At 40.7% G+C, this 24381-nt stretch overlaps 1 protein-coding gene across 1 annotated transcript in view; it reads right to left on the bottom strand.

Annotated features, from left to right (window-relative positions):
• Window positions 1-2552: 2552 nt before the first annotated feature.
• The window catches only part of EXOC2 (exocyst complex component 2), a 235661-nt gene continuing 213832 nt past the window's right edge, over window positions 2553-24381 (bottom strand). The window contains exons 24-28 of the mRNA XM_004712158.2: window positions 20463-20518; window positions 17792-17914; window positions 8904-8965; window positions 6707-6766; window positions 2553-4160 (exon numbers count right to left, since the gene is read on the bottom strand). Coding sequence (XP_004712215.1) covers window positions 4067-4160; window positions 6707-6766; window positions 8904-8965; window positions 17792-17914; window positions 20463-20518 — 395 coding nt within the window. The 3' untranslated portion in view covers window positions 2553-4066. The remainder of the gene's footprint in view (window positions 4161-6706; window positions 6767-8903; window positions 8966-17791; window positions 17915-20462; window positions 20519-24381) is intronic.

The raw sequence follows: 24381 nt of genomic DNA, 5'->3' as shown, positions 1-24381 counted from the left end.
ATTACAAGGATCTACATATAACCTCCTCCCTGGGGACAGACAACAGAAAAGTGGGTGAAGGGAGACATTGGACAGTGTAAGATATGATAAAATAATAATAACTTGTAAATTATTCAGGGTTCATGAGGGAGGGGGGACTGAGGAGGGAGGGGAAAAATGAGAACCTGATGCCAAGGGCCTAAGTGGAGAGCAAATGTTTTGAGAATGATGGCAACAAATGTACAAATGTGCTTGACACGATGTACGCATGTATGAACTGTGATAAGAGCTGTACGAGCCCCCAATAAAATGATTTTTAAAAAAGCACAAATTGGGCTTTATGCTGAACACCTTAAAGTCAGTAATGGTTTAAGGTTATAAACGAATGAAAAACAGGAGACTTGGAAGTCACGCAATTCAAACCCACCAGCCCCCCAGGAGTGAAAGATGAGGCTTTCTACTCCCATGAAGATTTACGCCTCGGAAGCTCACAGGAGCAGTCCGACTCCGTCCTACAGGGGTCTCTGGGTTGGAATCGACTTGATGGTGGCAACAGCAGGACAATGTGCCACGGTGCATGAAAACAGAAGCACACGTTGCTACTTCATCCCAAATCTAGACTGAACATTGAAAAAGTTATTGGGCGCTAATGCATATAGCATATCACTCCATAGTCCAATCACATCACACAGAATTGTACAATTGATACCAGTTTCCAAACATTATCTTCCTGGACTCCTTGACATTTTCTCCCTTTTACACCGCCCCCCCACTTAAACCCCACCTCCCTGAAACCCTTATTACCCTTGCTGTTCCTATAGGCTCCTCCATCCTGGGTTTCATATGCCCACACACATTGAAGCATATTTTCTGCTTTTAAGAAATTGCAAATGGGATGACAAGAGCGGAGTGACTCAGTGAACGGGGCCTCCAGTAACGATACTTGTTTTTAACGTCCGAGTCATTTCTAGAACATGCCACTTTCATAGTACACTGATACAGAAAGTCTTAGTAAAACCAAACTACTAGCTAATACTCTTTTGTGCATTTAAAGGGAAGGGTTAGCTAAGTGACATGAGGCCAGTCTGACCCCCACAAACATGGATGTGCTAAGCCAAGTTGAGAATACCTTCATCTTTTGCTGGGCTACCTCCATAGACTTGTTCAAAGTCCTCCTAGAGCACTCAGCTTTCGCCCAACCTAAATAATATTCACCTGCTTCTCTTAACTACAGAACATGTCTTTAGTAATAAAAGAAGTTGTTGAAGTCCCCCCCCCCCCCTTTCTCCCCAAACATCCCTGGACTCGTTGAAAATGCGGTCTTGAACCACCTCATTTGGATAAGGAGTGCTGACGCCCTATAGCTCCACTCAGGGGCCTCAAAGGCACGTAATGTGCCCAGGTAGCACAGTGTTTATGTTACTGGTCTGCTCATAAAAGGTTAGCAATATGAAGGCACCAGGGGAAAGAGAAAAGTCTGTACTCCCGCAGGTTAGGTGTTGGCTACTGTGGGGGGGGGGGGCAGTTCTACACTGTCCGATAGGATTGCCGCGAGTCCGAAATGAGTCAACCGCAGCGAGTTTGGTTCTCGTCCTCTGGCATGTTTCACCGGACCTGCATCACTGGGATGGGGCGGCAGAGCTGTGCAGTCTGCGTTAGTGACAGTCAGACACCGTGTGGACAGAGCTCCAACACACTCGTCTGTGAAATGGACATGGGGTTATCTAGCTCCTAACGTTGTCCAAACGCTCTTGTGAAGATTACATGAGATAATCTGATATGAAATCCAGCACAGAACAGCAGTAGCAATTAGATGTTCATTTAACTTGAATTTGTATGTCAGTGTAGACATGGAATCCAAACTGCCCACCTAGTCACAGCCTGATGGTGCCACCTTACAGCTGTGGGCTTTTTATAGGGGAGACACTGGGAACTTCTCCCTCTGCCTGCCTCGAGGGGCTGCCGCGTTTGGGCAGCCTGACCCCGAGAGCTGTGGATGCCCTGCCATGTTTCCATTGACCTTGGCTCCCCACGCCTCTGCACCTGCCGGCCTGTAGTCCCTCTGTGTCTAGCTTCACTGCTCCGCATCACGTGAGGCTAAAGAGGGCTCCGGCTAACAATGGACCCACAGATGAGTTGGATTGGGTTGGGATGCTTTCTTGAACAACTTACTTCTTGATATAAAGTTCCTTCTTATACTTATATGAGGGTCACTGACTTTGTTTCTCACAGGGACCCTCTAGGATAAAGTAGAGCTGCTCTGTATGGTTCCCAAGGGTGTCATTCTTATGGAAGCACCCAGTCACATCTTTCTCTTGGTAGCGTGAGTTGTTTTCTTCTTTAAGTCGATGGAACAGTTGGTTTAAATGACCAACCTTCCAGTTAGCAGAGTGTTTAACCACTGAGCCCCAGGATGTCTGGCATCAAGAGGGAATTAGCAGGACAGTGACAAATGGTTTCTGCAGATGACCAGGCAAACAGAGGGTCAAGCAAATTTAAATATTTGATAGTTAAAAACTGATACGTGCAATGCTGACAAAACAAAGTTGAAATAAAGGCAGTTGGAGAAAAAGTTCACTCAATTCTATTTTCTACTGAAGACAGAATCTTTATTGGTTCCATGCTATGAATTCGATAATGAAGATAACAAAAACATTCAGGATGCAGTTTTATAGCCCCACTCAAAGCCACGTGAGCGCATACTGGTTGACACGTAGGAGAGGCAGAGCCCCTCTCTTGCCCAGTCAACCGATCAGTAAATACGAAAATTTACATTTCCAGTTTGCACCACCCCGCATGCACTAAATTAACAAACAAGATTGACTTACAGTGACTAATGTTAGCATGCATGGCTTTCTGTGTTCTAATATGATTGTATTGGTAAAGACATTAACTTCAGTATTAAAAAAGGAGTCTCTGGCATCCACGTTCATTTGAAAACTTTGACAAGCAGAATACAAACGGAGAATTGCTTAATTTTCTGCAGCACATGGTATTTCTGCAGCATTTGGTCGGGGAAAGTCATGCTGTGAGGTCACGCTGACCTGAGCCAGCTCCCAAGGCCGCAGTCAACAGTGCACAGAGGACACACAGCACAGGGCTTGGTTGTAGCTGGTCCTGCCCAGTGGTGAAGCGCTTCCTTCAAAGTTCAGAAAACTCAGGCAGTGCAGGCCGGCATTCTCCGAGCTATTGGACAAACTGTTCCGAAGAGAACGAAGTAATGATGAGACGTGAAACTGTGGAGGGAGGAGCCAGTCGCTGTGCAAGGGGCGGCAATGACCAGGGTGTGCGTCCCGTGCCAGCACGTGGTTTCTTCTTTCGAAGCCATCCCGACGCAGCAGTGAGCAGTGTGCAGCGGCACAGGGCAAACACAGAGGGAAACGAGAAACCCCCCCCAAGCTACATGGAGAAGCTACTGTTAACCATTGTAAAACTAAAAACTAGTCAAAAATGGAAGATTCATGGACTGGATAAGAAAGCATCCACCCCAAATACATTTTAATGCAGATCAGACTTTTTTTTTTCCTCACCAAAAACCTACTTGGATCCAAGCCATTTTCATGAAACAAAGTTCTAAGCACAGTTCCACAAGAGCAGTGAAAGCCTCAAAGACGCACCTATCTAACTTTCCAAATCTTTGCTTATTAATCTCTCACGTGCCCTGGACAGCTGTTCCGACAGGAGCAGTTCTTGACTGGAGCCTTTGAGACAACCTGCCATCCTCAGAAAACAGGAGCCACGCCCAAACACTGCCAGCACCATGGCTCTCCTGCAGCATTCGCTGCACACACAGAGGCAAGAGGCACAGAGAGCTTTAAAAGATGCTCCCAACAGTCATGCAAAACCCAATTCAATAGAGATCACAATGTAAATATGATGGGCATTTGAAATAAGGTCATTTTTGGCTAAAAGAAAACATATCCCACATTTCTCTAAGCTGCCCATTGGGTAAAAAAAACCCAAACCACACCAACACAAAAAAGCACCACAAACTCTGTATTTTATATACAAGTATCTTCAGGGCATTTACGAACATTAATCGTTTTATTATCCTTATTTTTCTGGACCGCTCTTGTTTTGCAGACATCTATGTCTTCATCATGGTGGAAGAGGCAGCGTGGAAACAGGTGAGCTGTACGTGCATGCTACTCTTGAACTTGTTCAGAAGCTCTTCAAGTAACCTGTGGAGGAGGAGGAGGAGTCTTTTAGAAGCCAAGAGAAGGAAGGTTGCTAAAAATGTAAGAGACGTTCAGTGGAGCAAGATACTGAGCCCTGACTTCACCTTGCTGTTTTTAGATGGTAGCTGAAAAGGTTATTCTTTATGAATTTTTAACCCAGTGACCGAAGTTAATAAAATAATGTATTTAAAAGGTGTCTTCCTATGACACACTACAATATTTAACCCTACATTTTTTGTTTGCTGTTTCAAAATGTAACTAACTCACGGCCACGGAGTCGATTCTGTCTCAGAGACCCTATATGACAGAGTAGAACGGTCCCTTCGGGTTTCTAAGCTGTAAATATTCATGGGAGTAGAAAGTCTCATCTTCCTCCCATGGAGCAGCTCACTGCATAGCCCACTAGCTACCAAGCCTCCTTTGGCCATGTCCTGAAATCCACTCCTCCTGGTGTACAGTTCTACGAATGATGACAAACATAGAAAGCTTTATGATGAAAATCAAGATGTGGAACAGTTCCATCGACCCCCACCCCCCTGCTGAATTCCTTTGTGCTGCCCTTTTTAGTGAACGCCTCCCTACAAATCCTAGCCTCCGGTCCCCAGTAATCACGGATCTATTTTCTACACCTTTAGTTTTCCCGTTTTTGTCTTGAACAAACCTTGGAGAGCCGTGAACTACCATCCTAGACACCCAAAGAATCACTAACTCCACTGGGCAGTCATGTTTCCTACTTGATGGCTACAACGTTTCCCTAACCGGTATGCGACATTGTGTGAGAGTGGAAGGCTTGTAAGGCCCACATGAACTTACCAAGGACCAACAGTGGGGCTCCGACTACGGTAACATGCACTTCCCGAAGAAGAAAGCCCTATGTGGCTATCAGAGCGGTCTTTTGGGGGACCGAGGGGTGGGGGCCAGGTATCCCCTAGGGGTCTAGCACCTTAAAACAACGACTGGCCCTGCTGCTGCTGTTAGGTCTCACAGCGCAGTCATGGTGGAGAACAGTGCTGAGTCGGAGTCTTCCCCTCGACAGGCTCATCTTCCAGCACTGTTATCAGACACTGTTCTGTGGCGGGTTTTAAGGTTTCCAGTGGCAGATCCCTCTCAAAGAGTGGACTGCCTTTTTCTTCTTCCTAGCTTGCCCTAGTCTGGAAATTCTGCTGGAAACGATGTACCATCGATGTACCATGTAACATGTACCATGTACCAACGATGTACCTTGCTGGCATTTGAAATACCAGTGGCTTAGCTTGTAGCCTGAGAGCAACATGCACCAGAGTACAGACCACGCATAGAAGGATGGAGCCCTACCTCTATTATCTTTACTGAAATTGGGCTCCAAAGAGTCTTTCACGTTCTAACAATGTTCAATATGAAAACAGCATAAAATAATGGTAATTATGTTCATCTTTACTTTTATTTATTTATTTTACTGTATTTATTTTAACAAAATGAACAAGGTCTATAACTGACTCAGAGAGACTGAAATTTAGCGACATGAGAACAAAGCAGAACACAGAAGTACAGATTGTCTGTATATCTACCCACTAGCTCATCTGGAACCGAGACAAGGCCTACACTAGGAACATACAAAGAAGCGGTCCTGTGTGCTGATCAACCCTCAACTGCTTTGTGCAAGCCTCACTACTCTGTGCTAGTTCTGGTGCATTACTACAACCCGGCCCAACTCGATCTCTCAGGGTTTCTACAACAGTCTCTTTGTTATGTCCTGAATTCAGCACAAATTTGGAATTACATGACACTGTTTATTTGCTTCTTCAAAAGTGTGCTTATTATTTCTATAACTAGACCACTCACTCTTTGATGACTGGGACCAGAGCTGACATTTTATTGAATCCTTCACAGAGTCCAGCACAGCGGCCATCACATAACAAGGGCAACATAGAACTTGTGTGTTGACTGATCAACCAGATAAAAGGGGGTGGGCTCAGCTGCAGAAGCATACATCTGCAATGACTCTGTCCCCTGTAGAAGGCAGGCACTGAGGACACCTGATTGTCTAGACTTGCTCATGCCAGAATTTCCACTCTGTGCAGCAGCGAGTGGTCAAGTTTCAACGAAGGCTGGGTCCCTAATGTAGTGGTACCTATGTAGAGCAGTCTATTCTTTTTAACTACTTCATATCTCATAGAGCACACACGTCATTTTACATTGCAAGCTATTCAATGAAGAAAGAAAAAAATAAAACCACAAGAAAAACAACCCCCTGCCCCCATCACGCACCTTATTAGGACATCCTCTTCTCATACTTTCTATTCTGTTCTCAAAAGCATACGTGACTAGGACTTACTGTGTGTCCTTCGACTTGTTTGTACTACTCCCTTTAAATAAGAACGAGTCCATTTCGTACACCCGGAAGAAAGATTGCAGCCATGCTGTCACTCAGCACTCTCCCAGGGAAAGTCAAGCTAACAGAGCATGTAATGTTCAGTAATGATTGTCTTTTAAATCCAAACTGCTAAAAAAAATTTGAAAAGGTTACCAAAAATTAACCAATGGAACATGAGACGGAATTTTGAACTTACTTTTTATCTGTTCCACTTGAGAGTTGAGGCAGAACTTCCAAAGCTTGCTTAAAACTAGACCTGGATGGAAATAAACATTAACAGGAAGGCTGAAACATTTCAGAGTTCTAAGGGTTCTAAGTTCTAACTCAGAGGGTCAGTTTAAGCATATTTCAATGTAAACATCAATATGAACCAGTGAATCAAGTAGAAATATGAGAAAAAGTAAAAGTGAAAACAACAGAAAAAGTAAAAGTAAAAGTAAACGGTTAGTTACTAGATGGAAGCTTTGTAATAGGGCCAGAAAAACTAAACTAGGAAATGAAACGTACTTGAAAGTTGAGGAGAAACTGATTACCCAAAGGATGATGTTCCTTTGCTATATGAGAGCTTATTGGGAAAAGGTTTACATATGAAAAAAAAGTTCTTTTTCAACAAATAAATGAATTACACCTGTAACAACAATAAATAGGACATTGGGAAAGTTGAGTTTAAATGGAAATAGACACTATTGTGAAAGATTATACAAATTGGGATATTCATAGTATTGATAGCTACAGGGCTTGATTTTCAGTAAATATATGTCATAAATGAGTATGGTCTATACAGGTTTTAGTTCTTGTTTACTTAAAAACTATAGGAAAATGGAGAGATCAACTATTAATTTACACGACAAAGGAAAAAGTACACAAAAAATGTCACCAATTTGGCATATTTAACTTGCAAGTAGGAAGTACCAGACCAATTACTGAGCCAAATCAAAATGACAATGAGCTGAGTATGTGGTAATCATCTACTGCTCTCTAAGGGAGCGTTCTTAATTTCTTAGCTCTTCTTCTTTTAGGACTGGCTGACTAACGGGAAGAAGTCAATGCAATCATTCTCGACTTTTTGATTTGGAAGAAATTTGATTTTGTTTTAAAAAAATCTTCAACAATGTACTAAGCAATAGATTTTGATTAGTGTTTCTCAAAATACTGGGCAGGCGTCACGGTAACGTAGAGAGAGACGTGAAAGTTCCAACAGGTCACAGATACGGTGCAGCACGTCTGGGGCGCAGTCTATAGCTTGTTGGCCAGTTACGTTTCCTTTCCCAGTATTAAATTGCTTGTCCTCTTTCCTGATGGAGAGGGAACTCACATATTTTATCGCTACCATTATCTTGTTTTATGTATTACTTTTCTTAATGAATCAAATGAAATGTGATGCTGTTGTTATTTATTCATCAATAACAAAGATAAGAATGGTGATGATTTTGTCATCATTCATTTGGCGTGTACTGCCCTTTAGAAAGTACTTTCACATATTTTTCATTTAATCACTTCTAAGTACTCACACAAAGTATGCACATACATCATATATGAATCTGTACTCCTAGCTTCCACTATTCCTAGCTTCTGTGTGTTGTGGGAAAAGATATGACTAAATAAAATGGTAGACACCTAGAAATAGCAGATAACCAGAAAATGGCTTCTGGTTACCACGGTGAGAAAAAAAGAGAAGCCCACTTCTCTGGTTAGGAAAGAACATGAAATGTCTTTCCTGTTGTAATGATTAACAGTCAAGATGATGGCAGAAGTCATGTCATCAGATACTGGAAGTGACTGAATATGTCTATTGCACAAAGTGCTCTCCAATATGTGATGGTATACTGTTTGGCTCCTCAGGCACAAAACAACAATCTAATATTTCCTGGGTAATATTGTTAATAGAGTAAAATATTTTGTATAGTAAGTAGTTAGGGCTGTTTCAGTTCACCTACTGATATTTCTATGATAGGAAATCCTGACTTTCATTCAAAACAGCTCAAAATTATCATCAAGTTTCCACTACAAAATTTCGCAGACAAACCACAAGGCTTCCTCTTATGCTGATATTTACAACACTTGATCTGTCCTTCAGACTCTGTTATGGACAGATTAAGACTTAATTTTGCCTTTCTCCTAATCTGTGGAAGTAAATAATGCTTTGCTAAATCATTTGTGAGATTAAGTTTTATCAATAGTTAATAAAAGTGTAAAATTTATATTGCACCTTACTTCTTTTACTTTGTGCTACCAAAGAAACAACCCTGAGAGTTCTTGGCTTACTGTGAGTTTATGTTGAAAAATATATGACCAATCATATATAAACTTCATCACATCAGAAAAGTTGGATCATTTATCTTGATGTTGACCAAGAATTTCCTACAATGAAACATGAACACTTAGGTACTTACTTGCTTTCAGGTGTCAGATAAATGGCCACAGTGTCCCTTAAGGCACAGATTTCAAGCCTTGCCTAAAAGCAAAAGGACAAAAGTGACAATTGGGAAATGTTTCCATATTGAATAAAAACAATAGTGTGGCCCTGCAGTCTCCAGTCTTGCTGCAAGGTCAACCTTGGCACAGTTCTGAAGTTATAGGAAGTCAATCAACATAGGTTGTAACATAGGTTACAATTAATTATGAACAGGCTCCCTAAGACAGTCTGAAAAAGTGAGTAGTGGTAGAACTACCTTTTGCTGAAAATTAACTTGTAGTCTAGTATGTGCTTATGTGAAGTCGGGAGCTAAGTGTCTTGTTAGGAAAGGTACAAACTATGAAATTATTTTTTAGCAGTTTATATTTCTCATCGAACCAGTACCTCTTCTCTAGCTTGGTGGTGAAAGAGCAGGGCCTCGGAAACAACACCCTGTGTTAATTAACCCCTCTCAACGTCAATGTTCTCACTGGCTTATTGCCTCGCAGGTATGACCACTCAAGTCCACTGACTAATCTTGAAAGCTACAGTTCTACATATTCAATACAATAGTTATAAGAATCACAGCCGGCATTTTTGTAGAAAGTGACAAGTCAAACAAAATTTTATGTGGAAATGCAAGGTGCCTGGCCTAGTTAAAAAAAAAAATCTTGAAAGAGAACCACCAAATGGACAGACTCACACTTCCCAATTTAAAGGTTTACCTTACAGTAAATGAAGATTATGTGGTACTGGTATATGGATAGATGAGAACAACAGAGTAGAATTAAACCCTCATATTTATGGTCAACTGATTTTTAACGCGGTTGTCTGTTATGTGTTGAACTGTGTCTATTTCATGTGGTGAAAATCTCTTTTGGGAAAAGGTGTCTTTGTTTTGTTAAGGAGACAGGATTAGTGGCCAGTGTTCTTAAATCAAAATCTTCTGAGATATAAAAGAAATGTAGATGAGAGAAGGAGAGGTGGAGAAAGGGAAAAGTCAGGTCACATGAAGGCAGCCCAGAAGAGAAGCTCAAAGGAACAAGGGCATTCTTCCAGAGCGGGTGGGTGGAGAGTGAAACCGGAGCAAGTGCTCGGAGTTCAGATTTCCAGCCTAAATTATGAGAAAATAGTTTCTGTTTGTTACAGTTATCCACTTGGGGCTTTTGGGACCTTCAGTTGCTGATAGGACACGACTCAAAAAAGAAGACACAGCTGCAAACATCTATTAATAATTGCCACTGGAATGTACAAAGTATGAATGTAGGAAATTTGGAAGTTGTCAAAAATGACATGGAATGTATACAGATATATGTCCTAGACATTAGTGAACTGAAATGTACTGCTATTGGCCTTTTTGAGTTAGACAATCACATAGGTTACTATGTCAGGAATGCTAAATTCAAGAAGAATAATGTCACCTTGGTTAAGAAGAACATTACAAAAATCTATCTTTAAGTATAATGCTGTATGTGATAGGGTAATTAATATCTTTGTGCCTACAAGAAAGCCCGGGTATTACAAATTTTATTCAAAATTTACACAACCATCTAGGAATGAAGGAATTTAAGAAATACACCAATTTCTTCAGTCTGAAATTTATCAAACATGTGATCAAGATGAACTGAGAATTATTGGTGACAGAGACGTGAAAGTTGGAAACAAAGAGGAAGGATTGTTGCTGTTAAGTGTCACTGAGTTGGTCCCAACTCGCGGTGACCCTGTGTACAACAGAGCACCCCGCCCAGTCCTGTGCCCCCTCCACTCGCTCCTATGTGTGCGCCTCTTGCTGCAGTCACTGTCAGTTCCCCGTATGCAGGACTTCGGTTTCGCTGCTCCTCTACATTACCAAGCAGGGCGTCCTTTTCCAGGGAGTGGTCTTTCCGACAACATGTCCAAAATACACGAGATAAAACCTCACCGTCCTTTCCTTTAAGGAATATTCTAGCTGTACTTCTTCCGAGATAGGTATGTTTTGGTCTTGTGGCAATCCATGGTTGCCACTTTCAATATTTTTTGCCAGTACTATAATTAAAATGCACGGATTCTTCTTCAGTGTTCCTGGAAAATACGGCCGTGGTGACAGAAATGAAGTTGGAGATTGTAGGATAAAATTTTGCAAGTCTGACGTCTTTTTTGAAAACACCTCAACAACATAAACCTTTTTCAACAACACATGGACTTCACCAAATGGGATAGAGAGTAATCAAATTGACTCTATCTGTGAGAAAAGTAGATCCATGACAGTAGCCCAAACAAGGCCATAGGAAGACTACAGCACAGGCCATACATTGCGCAGATGCAATTTATGTTCAGGTTAAAGCTAAAGAAAATTAAAGCAAACCCATGAGAGCCAAAATACAACTTGAGTCTATCCAACCTGAATTTGAAGGACATCTCAAGACTAGATCTGACTCACTGAACACTCCGACAGAAGACCATACATCAAGAACACCATACATGAAGAAAGCAAAAGGCCATAAAAAAGAGAGGAAACAAGAAAAGACGAAAGTAGATGTCAGAAGACACTGAAATTTGCTTTGACTGTAGAAGAGCAAAAGCAAATGGAAGAAATGATGAAGTAAAAGAGATGAACAGAAAATTTCAAAGGGCAGTCTGAGAAGATAAAGTATTATGATGAAATATGCAAAGGTCTAGGGTTAAAATCCTAAATTGAAGAACACACTCAGCAGAAACAAGTTGAAAGAGTTAAAGAAAAAATAATTAAGCCTCAAGTTGAAATACTGAAGGATTCCAAGGGCAAGTTATTGAACAATGCAAGGAGCATTAAAAGAAGATGGAAGGAATATATAGTCACTGGATCAAAAAGAATTGGTTGATAACCATTTCAAGAGATAGTAATATAATTAACAACTAATAGTACTGAAGGAAGAAGTCCAATCTGCATTGAAGGTATTATACCAATTTGGATATTTCAACAACTGATCTAATGCTGGAAGTTCTCACTTGCCTATGCCAAGAAATGTGGAAGGCAGCCAACTGGCCTATTGAATGGGAGAGATATATATTTGTACCCATTCTAGAGAAAGATGACCCAACAAAATAGGAAAAATTTCCAAAAATATCACTAACATCACGTCAGTAAACTTTTGCTGAGATGATTAAAATATGGCTGCAGAATACAATGACAGTGAGCTGTCAGAAATTCAAGCTGGACGCAGAAGTCATGGTAGTTTCAGTCACCACAGATGCATGGGAAGGCTGGACAATGTATAAGGAAGACCGAAAACGAATTGATGTATGTAAACTATGGTGAAGAATACTGACAGGACTGTGGAGTGCCAAAAGAACAAAGAAACTGTGTCTTAGAAGAAGTAGAGTGCGAATGCTCTTTAGAAGTGAGGATTGCTCAACTTCATTTTATGCACTTTGGCCGTGTAGCGTGGAGAGATTAATCCCTAGGAAAGGTTATCACGCTCGGTAAAGCCGCAGGAAAATGACAAAGAGGAAGATCTTAGATGATTTTATGTCAACTAGACACTCCTGACTAGGGTGGAGTCAGATCTGTCAATCAGGTCACAGCCTGATGCTGTCTCCTTAGGGGTGTGGCCTTCTCATAGGGGGATCTCCTTTTCCCTCTCCGGTTCCACCTTCCTGCTTGCTGGACACTTGGAGACTTGCTGGAGCCCTGTCATGTTTCCACTGACGTTGGATCCTAGTGATTCTGAACCTACTGACCTGTGATCTCTCTGCATTTTTCACCAAGGCCTGTACCTGCATGCGTCTGAAGAGGTACATAAGAACAAATATTGGACTTATGTACCTGAATTGGACTGGGCTGGGTCACTTTTTTGATACAGGGGGTTCATCAGGCCAGTGGGTGGAATGTCTTGTGGATCCAGTGGCAGTAGAAGCATCTCAGCGCTGGCGTGGGTCTCCCTGTGGCTCCTCCTTTTCCAGGAGAAGGCCATGCCCTCACAGAGGCATCATTGGCTATGACCTGATTGAAAGGCTAGACTCCACCTCTTTGCTCAAGTTGACAGGAGATGATGTAACTGCCACAACATCCATCAATAGTTTAGGCTATTATTTTATCTTCCCTCCCTTACTTTCTTCGTCTTGGCAAATTCCAAAGTCTGCTCCCTTTGGAATGAAAGAAAATCGTCATCTTCTCCCCACCCTTAAAACAGTGGTCTCATATAACATTTGTCATTTGGCTTGTGCTAATTTCACTCAGCATGATATTCTCCAGAACTAGCCATAAGTGCTTCTTAGTTTCAAAAAAAAAATTTTTTTTAAACAATATATAGGGGTTCATCTGTCCTAGATTCCCTGCGTTTCCAATTCCCATCTGTACCGCTGTGCATCATCTGGTCTAGCCAGGTCTACAAGGCAGAATTGGGGTCCTGGTAGTTGAGGGGAGGAAGCGTTTAAGAACTAGAGGAAGGTTGTGGGTTTCATTATTGCTATACTGAACCCTAAGTGACTCATCTCCCCACTACCCTTCTGCAAGATATGTCCAGTTGTCTAGAGATGGGCATTGGGTCCCCATCACGCACCACCCTCATTGACGAGGATATGATTTTTCTCCCCGCCTTTGGTGTTTGAAGCCTGGTCCCTTTGGCCCTTCATGATCATACATGTTGGTGTGCTGCTTCCATGTGGGCTTTGTTGCTTCTGGGCTAGATGGCCGCTTGTTTACTTTCAAGCCTTTAAGTCCCCAGACGCTAGGTCCCCAGACGCTATAGGTCTCGATAGCCGGGCACCATCAGCCTTCTTCACCACACTTACTTATGCACACATTCGTCTTCAGCGTTTATGTGGGGAAGGTGGTCATGGGGGAGGGGGGCAGAAGAAGGGAGGGTGAGGGGGCGAAAAGGAAAATGAGCTGATTCCGGGAACCCAAGAGGCAAGCGAATTTTGGGAATGATGAGGGCAACAAATGTATAGATGTGCTTTACACAATTGATCTATGTATTGTGATGAATTGTATGAGCCCCAATAAATTGATTTTAAAAAAAAGAAGGAAAAAACCCCCACAATATATAGTATTCCACGTGTAATGCAGCAAAGCTGTTTGTCCATTTTTGTACTGTGGTAATTTAGATGTTTCCATCTTCTTGCTATTCTGCACAGTGCTGCAATGAAAACAGGTGGGCGTATATCTGTTCGTGTTGTAACTCCTACTTCTTTAGGATATAGACCCAGCATAGGGATTGCTGGGTCCTGTGGAATTTCTTTCTTTCTTTTTTTAAACATTTTAATAGACTTAATTTTTTTATTTAACATTTTTATTGACATAATTTGCATATCATACAATTCAACAGTCCAACTATATTTATTAAAAGTTGTACAATCATCACAATCAACTTAAAAACATTTTCTTCTTTCTTACTCTCATTTTAATCAGCTCCCCATTCCTCCCTTTTGTCCTTTGCCAGACCCACAAGGAACCATTAATCCAATTACTGTCTCTATAGGTTTCAGATTTGTGCTTTATCAGCTCTGTAGCTATACTTTACATTATTGTGTTTAGTGTTTGCGCTAGTATGTGCATTCTCATATATGGTACCTAGCAACCACATGTGGCTAGTTATATTTGAGCTAATCAAATTAATATAAAATAAAATTCAATTTCACATTTAGACTAGGCACATTTCCAAGTGTTCTATCCCCATATTGACAATGTAAATATGTGGAACATTTCCATTATCACTGAAAGCTCTATTGGACAGTGCTACTCTAGCAATTATATTATATTATAGTCTACTTACATTTAATATACCACTTTATGTAAAATTTAGAAACATTATAACTGTATTAATCTATTTCATCTCTCCTCATGAGAGATACTACAGTTGGTATGTTCTACATTACATACAATTGAAATCCCACTAGATAATCTTATAACTTCTATTTTAAAAGTCTTATGTGCTCTTCTTGAATTAGGAAGAAAAGAAATGCCCTTTTTATTTCCCATTTGAAACTCTTCATTTTACCTTGATGGTTGATGTTTCCATTTGTTAGCATTCCCATTCAGCCTAAAGAACTTCCTTCAACAGTTCTTGTAATCTAAGAAATGCTATCTTACAGACTTTGTTGTTCGTAATGAGAAGTCAGCAACCATTAAAACAACTGCAACCTCAGTAAGTAGCCTGTGAAAAAGACTTTTTTTTTTTCCTGGACACTTTCAAGATTTTCTCTTTTGCGCTTTTTAGCAGTTTGAACAGGATATGCGCACAGCGACTTCTATTTGTATGTATGCTTTGTGGGTTCTGTTGAGCTTCTTGTATTTGCTCCACCGAGTTTTGGAGACTGCGCCTGGTGATGGGACTAGACTGCCCTTTAGTTCTCCTGCAGGGTGGCTGGTGGGTTTGTTTGACAGACTTCTGATCAGCATACCCAATGGGGCCACCAGGGTTTGTATCTGTACATTTCTGTCTTTCAACAACTTGAGAGAACAGGAGGCATCAGATTTTCAAGCATCTTTTTTTTCTTCTGCACAACTTTTCACTTACTCTTCTGGGAATCTAATGACAAGCATGTCACCTTTAGAGAGTGTCCCACTGGTCCCTGAGATTTGATCTATTCTTTTCTCTCTCTCTTTTTCTTCCCCTAATTGGATTATTTCTACTGATTTATCTTCAAGTTCCCTGACTTTTCCCATTATCATCTTCATGTTGCTATTCCCATTCAGCACTTTAGAGACTCATATACTGTGTCTTCCATTCCAGTACTTCCGGTTAGCTTGTGTCTAGTGCTTCTATTTCTCCTCTGAGATTTATTTTTTTCCTTAATTATGAGCACATTCCCCTTACATTGTAGTACATGAAGTTTTAAAATCCTTGTGTGCTAATTCTAGCAAATAGGTCATCTTGAAATTACTTTGTCTTTTCTATTGAGATGGGTCATGCTTCCTCCCCCTCACTATCCTGACTCCAATTCTACCTTACAAATCCAGCTAGACCAGAGCATGTACACGGTACAGATACTAGCTGGAAACACAGGGAATCCAGGACAGACAAATTCCTCAGGACCGATATTGAGAGTAGCGATACCAGGAGGGTAAGAGGAACGTGGGGGAAGAAAGGGGGAATCGATTAGAATGATATACATATAACTCCTCCCAGGGGGATGGACAACAGAAAAGTGGGTGAAGGGAGACATCCATAAGTGTAAGACATGAAAAAATAATAATTTATAAATTATCAAGGGTTCATGAGGGAAGAAAGGTGGGGGAGGGAGCGAAAAAATGAGCAGTCGATACCAAGGGCTCAAGTAGAAAGAAAATGTTTTGAAAATGATGATGGCAACAAATGTACAAATGTGGTTGGCACAATGGATGCATGGATTGTGATAAGAGTTGTACAAGCCCTCAATAAAATGATTTTAAAAAAAAGAATGAGAGATATCATTGCTGATGTCAGATGGATCTTGGCTAAAAACCGGGACTACCAGAAAAATGTTTACTTGTGTTTCATTGAGTATGCAAACGCATTGGACTGCATGGATCATAACAAACTCTGGATAGCATAGACAAGAATGGGAACTCCAGAACGTTTCATTGTGCTCATGCAGAACCTGCACGGATATGGAACAAGAGGCAATCATTCAAACAGACCAAGGAAATAGTGCAAAGTTTAAAATCAGGAAAGGTTTGTTTCAGGGCTTAATTCTCTCACCATACTTATTCAATCAGTACACCGAGCATCATCTAAGTAGTTGGACTATGTGAAGAAGAATGTCGCATCGGTATTGGAAGACAGTGTATTAATAACCTTTGATATGCAAGTGAAACAATCTTGCTTGCTGACAGTGAGGAGGACTTGAAGCATGTGCTTATGAAGATCAAGGATTGCAGCCTTCGATACGGATTAAAACAATGAATGTAAAGAAAATCAAACCCTCACAACCGGGCCAATAGGTAGCATTATGATAAATGGAGAAAACACAGATGTTATCAAGGGTTCATCTTGCTTGGATCTACAATCAATGTTCATGGAAGCAGCAATCAAGATATCAAACGACATGTGCTGGGTAAATCTCTTACACATCAGTTCCAAGGAGCAAGAACAACATTTGGAGGACTCAGGTAAGCCAGACCCAAGTCATGGTATTTTTCATTGCCCCATGTACATGTGAAAGTTGGACCATGACTAAGGAGGATGGAAGAAGAACTGATACATTTGAATGGTGGTGCTGGTGAAGAACATTTAAAGTGTCATGGACTGCCAACAGAACAAATAGACTGTCTTGGAAGGACACCCAGAATGCTCCCTAGAAGCTCGGAGAGCAGGACTTCGTCTCGTGTTCCTTGGACCTGCTATCAGGAGAGAGCAGTCTCTGGGAAAGTAGCAGGGCAGAGTAAAAAGAGGAAGGCACTCATGATGGATGGACACAATGGCTGCAACAATGGGCTAAAACATAACAAAAATGTTGACTACAGCGCAGGAGCAGGCAGTATTTTGTTTGTTCTACGTAAGTTGAAATGAGCTGGAACCGAGTCAATGGCACCTAAGAGCAATGATCATTATGCAAGTTAAGTAACTAGTCCATAAACTAATGGGATAGAATGCAAGGGCACCTTTAGTCACTCTCCGTGCGAACTTTAGAAAAGGAAACGATTACATGTCTTTATTGGAATTAAATTTCATGAAGGCAATTGTAAAATAATAAAAAAACCCATAAAACATTAGGAGGGATCAATTTAAGGTCTCACTGCACTTTAAAGAAACCGATATTCTTGAAATTGCTAATAATGTTAATGAGTATGGTTTATGCAAGAGAAATTACAATATAGATCTCTAAATCAATAGGTCTATAAAAAATAAAACAAAACTTGCCTGTATGTAAGATAGTTGACTGAAACCAGATTTTTATTTCAATACAAATAGAAGGTTAGTAGAAATCAAATGGTTTGGGTACCTGTAATGCTCCATTTTTGCTGAAGGATGAAACACACTGCATCAGTCGACTGAGCTCTTCGGAAACTGCTTCAACCACCTTGGATAGTACCCGAGCCACCAATTCTTTGGAAATAGTGAACACCTGAGGAAAGTTTTAAAATAAGGACAAATGATCTATTATAAAGCCTTTTTTTCTCATTTTAATTGGTTAATAACAAAAGAATACACAAAATAAAACAAGCCACAAGGCTTTCACATTTTTAAAGAGCCAAAATTATGGGTGAAAGGAAGATAAAATTCCACTATCTTTTGAATCTATTTTTTCACAAATGTTTTGATATTCCCTAATACTTATGTTGTACTAGCCAATTCATGACAAAAACAATTATCTTAAAATATTGGCAAGAATAAGTTTGAAGGTGATTGTTAAAGTTGACAAACTGAAAACAGTTTTCACTTCCGAACATTAAAGTCTGAAACAGTCGAGGTAGGAATTATTATATTAGGTAATACAGTGAAGCATTTTATTCTATTACTCTAAAATTAAATCATATTTTCCTTTATTTCACATTGAGTCACTAGTAATAAACCTTTGGGCCAACTGAAACATAGTTCAACTGTTCTAGAAGATTTTGGCAAGTTCAGATTCTGTGGAAAATAGTACATAGTACATATAAAGGTAAGTAAAAAGTACTGATATAAAATAATAGAAATCTCTATTAAACAAAAATATCAAAATATGAAGTTATTTCTCAGCACATCTGCCATTTAGTCTTATATACTTCTGAAGGTGGTGCTTCCAACTCTAACCTTTCCCTGGACAATAATTTATACCAACTCCTAATGGCAGTTTTAGCATCTACAAGGGCTTCAAATTGTATTCCTTTTAAGTGTTCTTGGAGTTTTAAGAACCAGAAGTGGTTTGAAAGGGCAAGAGGAGGGATGTAGTGTGGATGGGGTAAGGCTTCCCAACAAAATTCTCACTGGATAGCCCGTGCTACCCTCAAAGAGGTACATCATTATGATGGAAGACAATTCCTTGGTGGAGTTTTCCTGTCTTTCCCTCAGCAATGCAGTTCTCAATTTTCTCTAAACTTCCTCATCATAAGTCCTCTCTCTGTGTCTTTTGAGACAATTGATATGTCAAGATTACCTACTTGGAATCCCTTGCCCCCACCTCCTTCCCAAATCACCACCACCAAACCTTCTGAGCTGACCTCTTTGCCTCGAAATTAACAAACCCAGCTGGTCCCCTTGGAAGGCACTGTTTCCATGGAATCTTTCCCTGGAAGGCACCCTCACCAGAGGACAGCTCGTATATTACTGAGAGAACGTGTCTGCTGCTATCGACATGGTTAAACACCGCTTGTCTGGAACAAATCTGCGTATCCATGAACTGGAAATCTACTGCCAATCATTTTTACTTGCTCTCATATTTTTCAATTCTTGACTACTACTTGTCCATCCACTGCAGAAATGCTTTTACTAGCTTTTAAAATTTAATTTTATTCATGAATTTTATAAGAAGCTATCATAAAAGAGTTGCATTTTATGCCTTTCATAATATCATGGTCTAAACTTTATAACTCTTATAAAAAGATCATTATGATGAATTCCAGCCAGAGTTACATCACACGAAAAGCTTATTTTCATAGAGGACTTTATATAATTCCCTTTACTAAGAGCTTAAAATCATAATATACTGCAGTTTTCTTTTTACGTTATGTACTTCAAACTCCAGCTAAATTAAGGAACCAAACAGCACTCTTTGTTTTCTTTGATCACTCTTTTGTTTCAACCTTAGTTTTTATTAATTTTTCTTTTTCCAGTTTACCTTGATGGCTTATGATACTTTTGGATATAATGGGTGGTATACATTGAAATCCACTTTTACTGGATGCATGCAGCATATGAGGCACTTTTAAGTGATGGTTAAAATTATCTAAAGGCAACTTCTTTGCTTGCTCCATGCTATCTGGTCACCCATCGGTGTATGAGCAAGAACGACCCTTAAAGCAAAGCAGTGAGTAATGAGTCGCAAAATGACCGAACGACAGCAGACAGTCATAGCAGTGCTCATAGTGGTAGCTGTGGTGTCTTCTTTTGATGTTCCCAAGAAAAGTCCTCCTGACAAGGATGCGAACTAAGGATGTTAGTCTGAATCTGATGAGAATCCTTCAAGTGAGGGCAAGTTTTAATGTGAACTAGAACCATCCACATGTATACACACCTAAGTCATCACTGCTAGGAAATTATATGTTGGCTTCTTGACTTCAGCCTCCTCTTTTGAATTTAGCTTTCTAACGAACTTCTATATTTCTGAAACCCCAAACATGAGACCACATCACTACAATGCTGATTTGTATACTGGCTAAAAAGGGGTTAACTGATTTTTCAAGATAAGATTAACATTCTTTAAAGAAAAAAAAATCTCAATATCTCTTCTCTTTGCCTTTAAAGTGTTCATAAACTACTTTTCATTATGGGAAAAACAATTTCAGAAAAATATTCTTTTAGTTGTAAAACCAAAGTAAAACAGAAGCAAACCTTGCACACAGGGCAAGAGAATTACGTAGTGCTTAAATCCAAGATATAGTTGAAAGGGACAAAAGATCATCATAAAAATCATCAGATTTGCTTCTCTCTTTTCAGTTACCCATATCTCTCAGGAACATCTAATGATAGCTTACCTCTGCATGCACAGCAATTATATTCACCAATGCTTCTTTCAAATAGTTTCTGACACCTGAAATCCAGAAGGGGAGGGAAAGGCACTTAATGGATATGCAAACAGCCCACCTCCCTGCTGGCACTCCTGGAGGCTGCTCTCCAGTTTAGAAGGGGGGGTCTCAGAAGAAGCAGAAAATAACCACTGTCAATTTCCTTCTGAGACCAAAGGGTGAAAGCAATTTTTTTTTTACAGGTCAACATGGGAAAAAGTGAAATCTGGCGAACTTTCTTTCATTTCTCTGTGTTGATGCTTCTTTAAAATGAGTTGGTCAATCTTACCACTAATATTTAAAAACGCCCTTCAATGTACTGTTGCAGCTACACTTACAGTCCCACAGTCCCACTGGTTGAGGACACATTGGTGCAGCCATAGAGAAGGTGGAATAAGGATGCTGACTACAGCCTAGACAACAGATGTGAAATATGTGTGGAAGTCAGGCCATTCTTGGCAATGGTGAGAGTCAAAATTATGCAATTATTAATATAAATTATTTATCTTTAAAAAAATCTCTTGCAGGATAAACTTCTGACACAATGCCCTTAATCTGGTGCGGTAATGCAAGTAAGATGGGACAAAACACAAGATTCAATATGGTATTCACCGAAGGGTGGATATACATAAGCTTTTAGACTACAAAGTTCTGAAGTCAGACTATCATTGACTAAACTCCAGTTTTATCACTTACTGGCTGTGACTTTTGGCAAGAACACTGTGAGCCTCAGTCTTCTTATTTATGAAACCAGTTGATAATACGGGTACTTGTTCTATAGGGTTACCACGACAACTAAAGGAGGTAACAGCACTCATCGAGGGCATTCATTTTGCAGGGAAAAATGAATACACAATATGAAAAAGTAAATACAGATTCTACCTTAGTGGCACTCCCAAACAGTTATTTCCATCTGGAGTGGAATAACATTTCAAGGAGCATTCTGGAGTTAACAATGCTCACTTATCACTCCTGCTCTCTGCAGAGGAAAATGATTACATTGCAAACTTATGGGTATGAGTAGTTACGATGTGGCAAATCTTTTCCCATAATGTCATAAAAGACAAACAACCACAAAAAACTCAAACCCACTGCCATTGAGGAGACTCCACTTCAACTCAGTCGGTGCCACGTCCGAGTGGAGCCCATTCCAACTATGATTATTTAGGACAGGTAAGACAGACCAAGAACTACAATACGGTTTTTGAATTGGCATTCACTAATCCTAAATAGAGTATAAGCTTTGAAGGTTTTCATTTACTACAGTGGATACGTCAGTGAATTGTTTTTCTTTGGGAAAACTAGTTTCCTATTATTCATTTGACATATGAAGACCATGGCGCTATTAGGACTAGTCTGCTGATGGAATGCCCGAGAAAGTTAAGTGAAGAATAATAAAATAAGACCCAGAAGTAAATGGATTCTTCCTGAAGAAAATGGTCATTTGAAGGTCAGAGATCTTATCTGGGAAGCCAGAAAGAAGAACATAGGAGCTATTATTACACACGAAAGTGAAATCAATGAATTAGTGCTCTGGACGGCAAGTGCTTTCTTATGAGAAGAGGAATGGTGTGTCCTCGGGAGTCCTTTGGGTTGCTTGTAGCAATTTTCCAGGCTTCAGGGAGTCTGGCTGCGGCTGTGGTCACCCAGGGGCCACTTCCTCACTTGATCCTCTCTTAATGCCCTCTGGGCACCTCTCCCCACGGTGAGTGGAGCGGGGCCTGCTGCTTTCTGTGCTCAGGTCTAGAGTGCTTAAACTGCAATCACATCTATGAGCTCCAATATTTACTTCAACACACACAAGTACTAAAAACACAAGCACAATATTAGGGACACGGTGCTCAAGGAGTAAGAATGAGAGTCAGAAATTCAACAGTAGCTGTCCTCACTGAAAACCAGGGCACCCCATGCTGATCTGAGGGCAAATGTCCTGAGTCTGGGTTCTGGCCGTGTTCTAGCACAGATGACTGGAAATGGGATGGCAGTTTTGACCTTTTTAAACTTCTTTAATGCAAAAGAGAAAATAAGGCCAGAATCCTGACTAAAACACAGAAAATTAAACTTAGAGTGAAGCGTGCAAAGCCACATGCTCAGTGACAGCGATCTCCCACTCTGTCCCTGACAGGAAAAGCACTTCCTGGCAAGGACCCACCAGATGACGTCTTACTGGTAAAACACCTTGTAAAAGAGATCAGTCTAAATCACTCGGTACCATTCGGAAGACAAAGCTTCAGTCGTATGAATGAAAGCACAGGATAGTCTCAACCCAAAGAACTCCTGGTCTACTCCGCTTATCGAGACCGAGTGGGGCAGGGCGGAGAGCAGGGGGGCCACCAGGCTTCCTGTTTTAGGCTGACCACAGGTTGCAAATGGATAATATATCGGTAACAGTAAATAGCCTTTAGCTTAGAGAAGTAACTGTAAAAAACAAAATGTGTTTCTTGGAGATCTTTTTAATCAGAAGAAAAAAAGTGGAAGTACTGGAAAAAGAGAAGGGAAAATGTGTGGCCGTAGAAGTGAGAACTGGAGGTCCTGGTGAGACCACATGCTCGGTCAGTGAGGGTTCAGAGGGACAGCAGCACACAACACAACACATCGGAAATGTGAAGTGGGCTGGAGCTGAGCTCCACGAACGCTTTCAGAACCTCCCAAACAAGGTGCATGTTGGCCTAATAACTTCACCAGAAAAAATGGGTAACTTAAAAACTTTACAAACAATCGGTGGGTTGCCTTTATCAAAAAAGGCAGCATTATCTTACTACAGAATTAAGCATTTTGTGATTTCCTGGGCTAAAACTGTTATTAGTGCTAAGCAAAGGACTGAAAAGTTTCCATTCATTTATCATGAATTTTCTGGGCATTGACAGGACAAGATGCTATTTCCTTAAAAGCTGCATATGTGGCTATCCACAGATCACTAGAGCATTCTATAATTAAAAGTTTTGACCATGATTTACAGATGTCTGTATTTGTGTTTAACTTGTATGTAACGAATATGTGCAAGATGGCTTTATTTGAAAGGGTTTCATATTGTAAAAAAAAGACTTTGATTTAAAATAATTTAAACAGCATTTACATGTTATCATTAAACTCTGATAAAACCCCTCGTTCAAATGACCTGTTGAGTTTTCTGTTTTAAAATGTTAATAAAAAGCCAAGTGTGAGAGGAAGCCAGTGAAGAAGTCTGTCCCTGCTGCAGAGGGCAGCCACTGTCGAACAGCCATGGTCAGAACACATTTGTGCTCAGTGGTGATCAGCGGGCACTTTCTGCTGGGGAAAAGGAAACTGTGGACGTCAGGCCAAAAGGACGGCCACGCGAGCATTCAGCATCCAAAGAGAAGAGATGTGGGATTATGGAATCAGAAGCCAGTCTTCCCAGAGATTTCACCAACAGCAGAGCTCTGGTGGCACGAACAGTTAAATGGTCAGCTGCTAAGGGTCAGTGGTTGAGAAAAGATCTGGCAATGTGCTCCCATTAGGGGTACAGCCAAGGAAACTCTAGGAGGCAGTTGTATTGCTTGCTATGAGTTGAAATGGACCCCATGGCACCTAACCCTAACAAGAGCTCACTGGGAAGTCTCTTCCTTGGATGGAAAGGACTAGATGGGGAAAGTAGGAAACAAGTTGTTCTAAGCTGGATGAACAATCTGGAGGAGAAAACAACAGGACTGACAGTTCCGGGGGACATGGGAGAGGGGGAGATGGGGGGAAAGGAAGTGGTGTTAACAAACCCAGGGACAAAGGAACAACAAGTGATCCAAATTGGTGGTGACGTGGGTGTGGGAGGCCTGGTAGAGCATGATCAAGGGGAATGTAACAAAGAGGAATTGCAGAAACCCTGGTGGGGACTGAGCATGATAGTGGGACAGGAGGAAAGTCAAGGGAAATA

This window comes from Echinops telfairi, unplaced genomic scaffold (genome assembly GCF_000313985.2).
Source record: "Echinops telfairi isolate 266 unplaced genomic scaffold, ASM31398v2 ScPeMD7_7424;HRSCAF=8462, whole genome shotgun sequence".
NCBI lineage: Eukaryota > Metazoa > Chordata > Mammalia > Afrosoricida > Tenrecidae > Echinops > Echinops telfairi.
The sequence above is the reverse complement of the archived record's forward strand: the minus strand, read 5'-3'. Positions and strand labels throughout refer to the sequence as shown.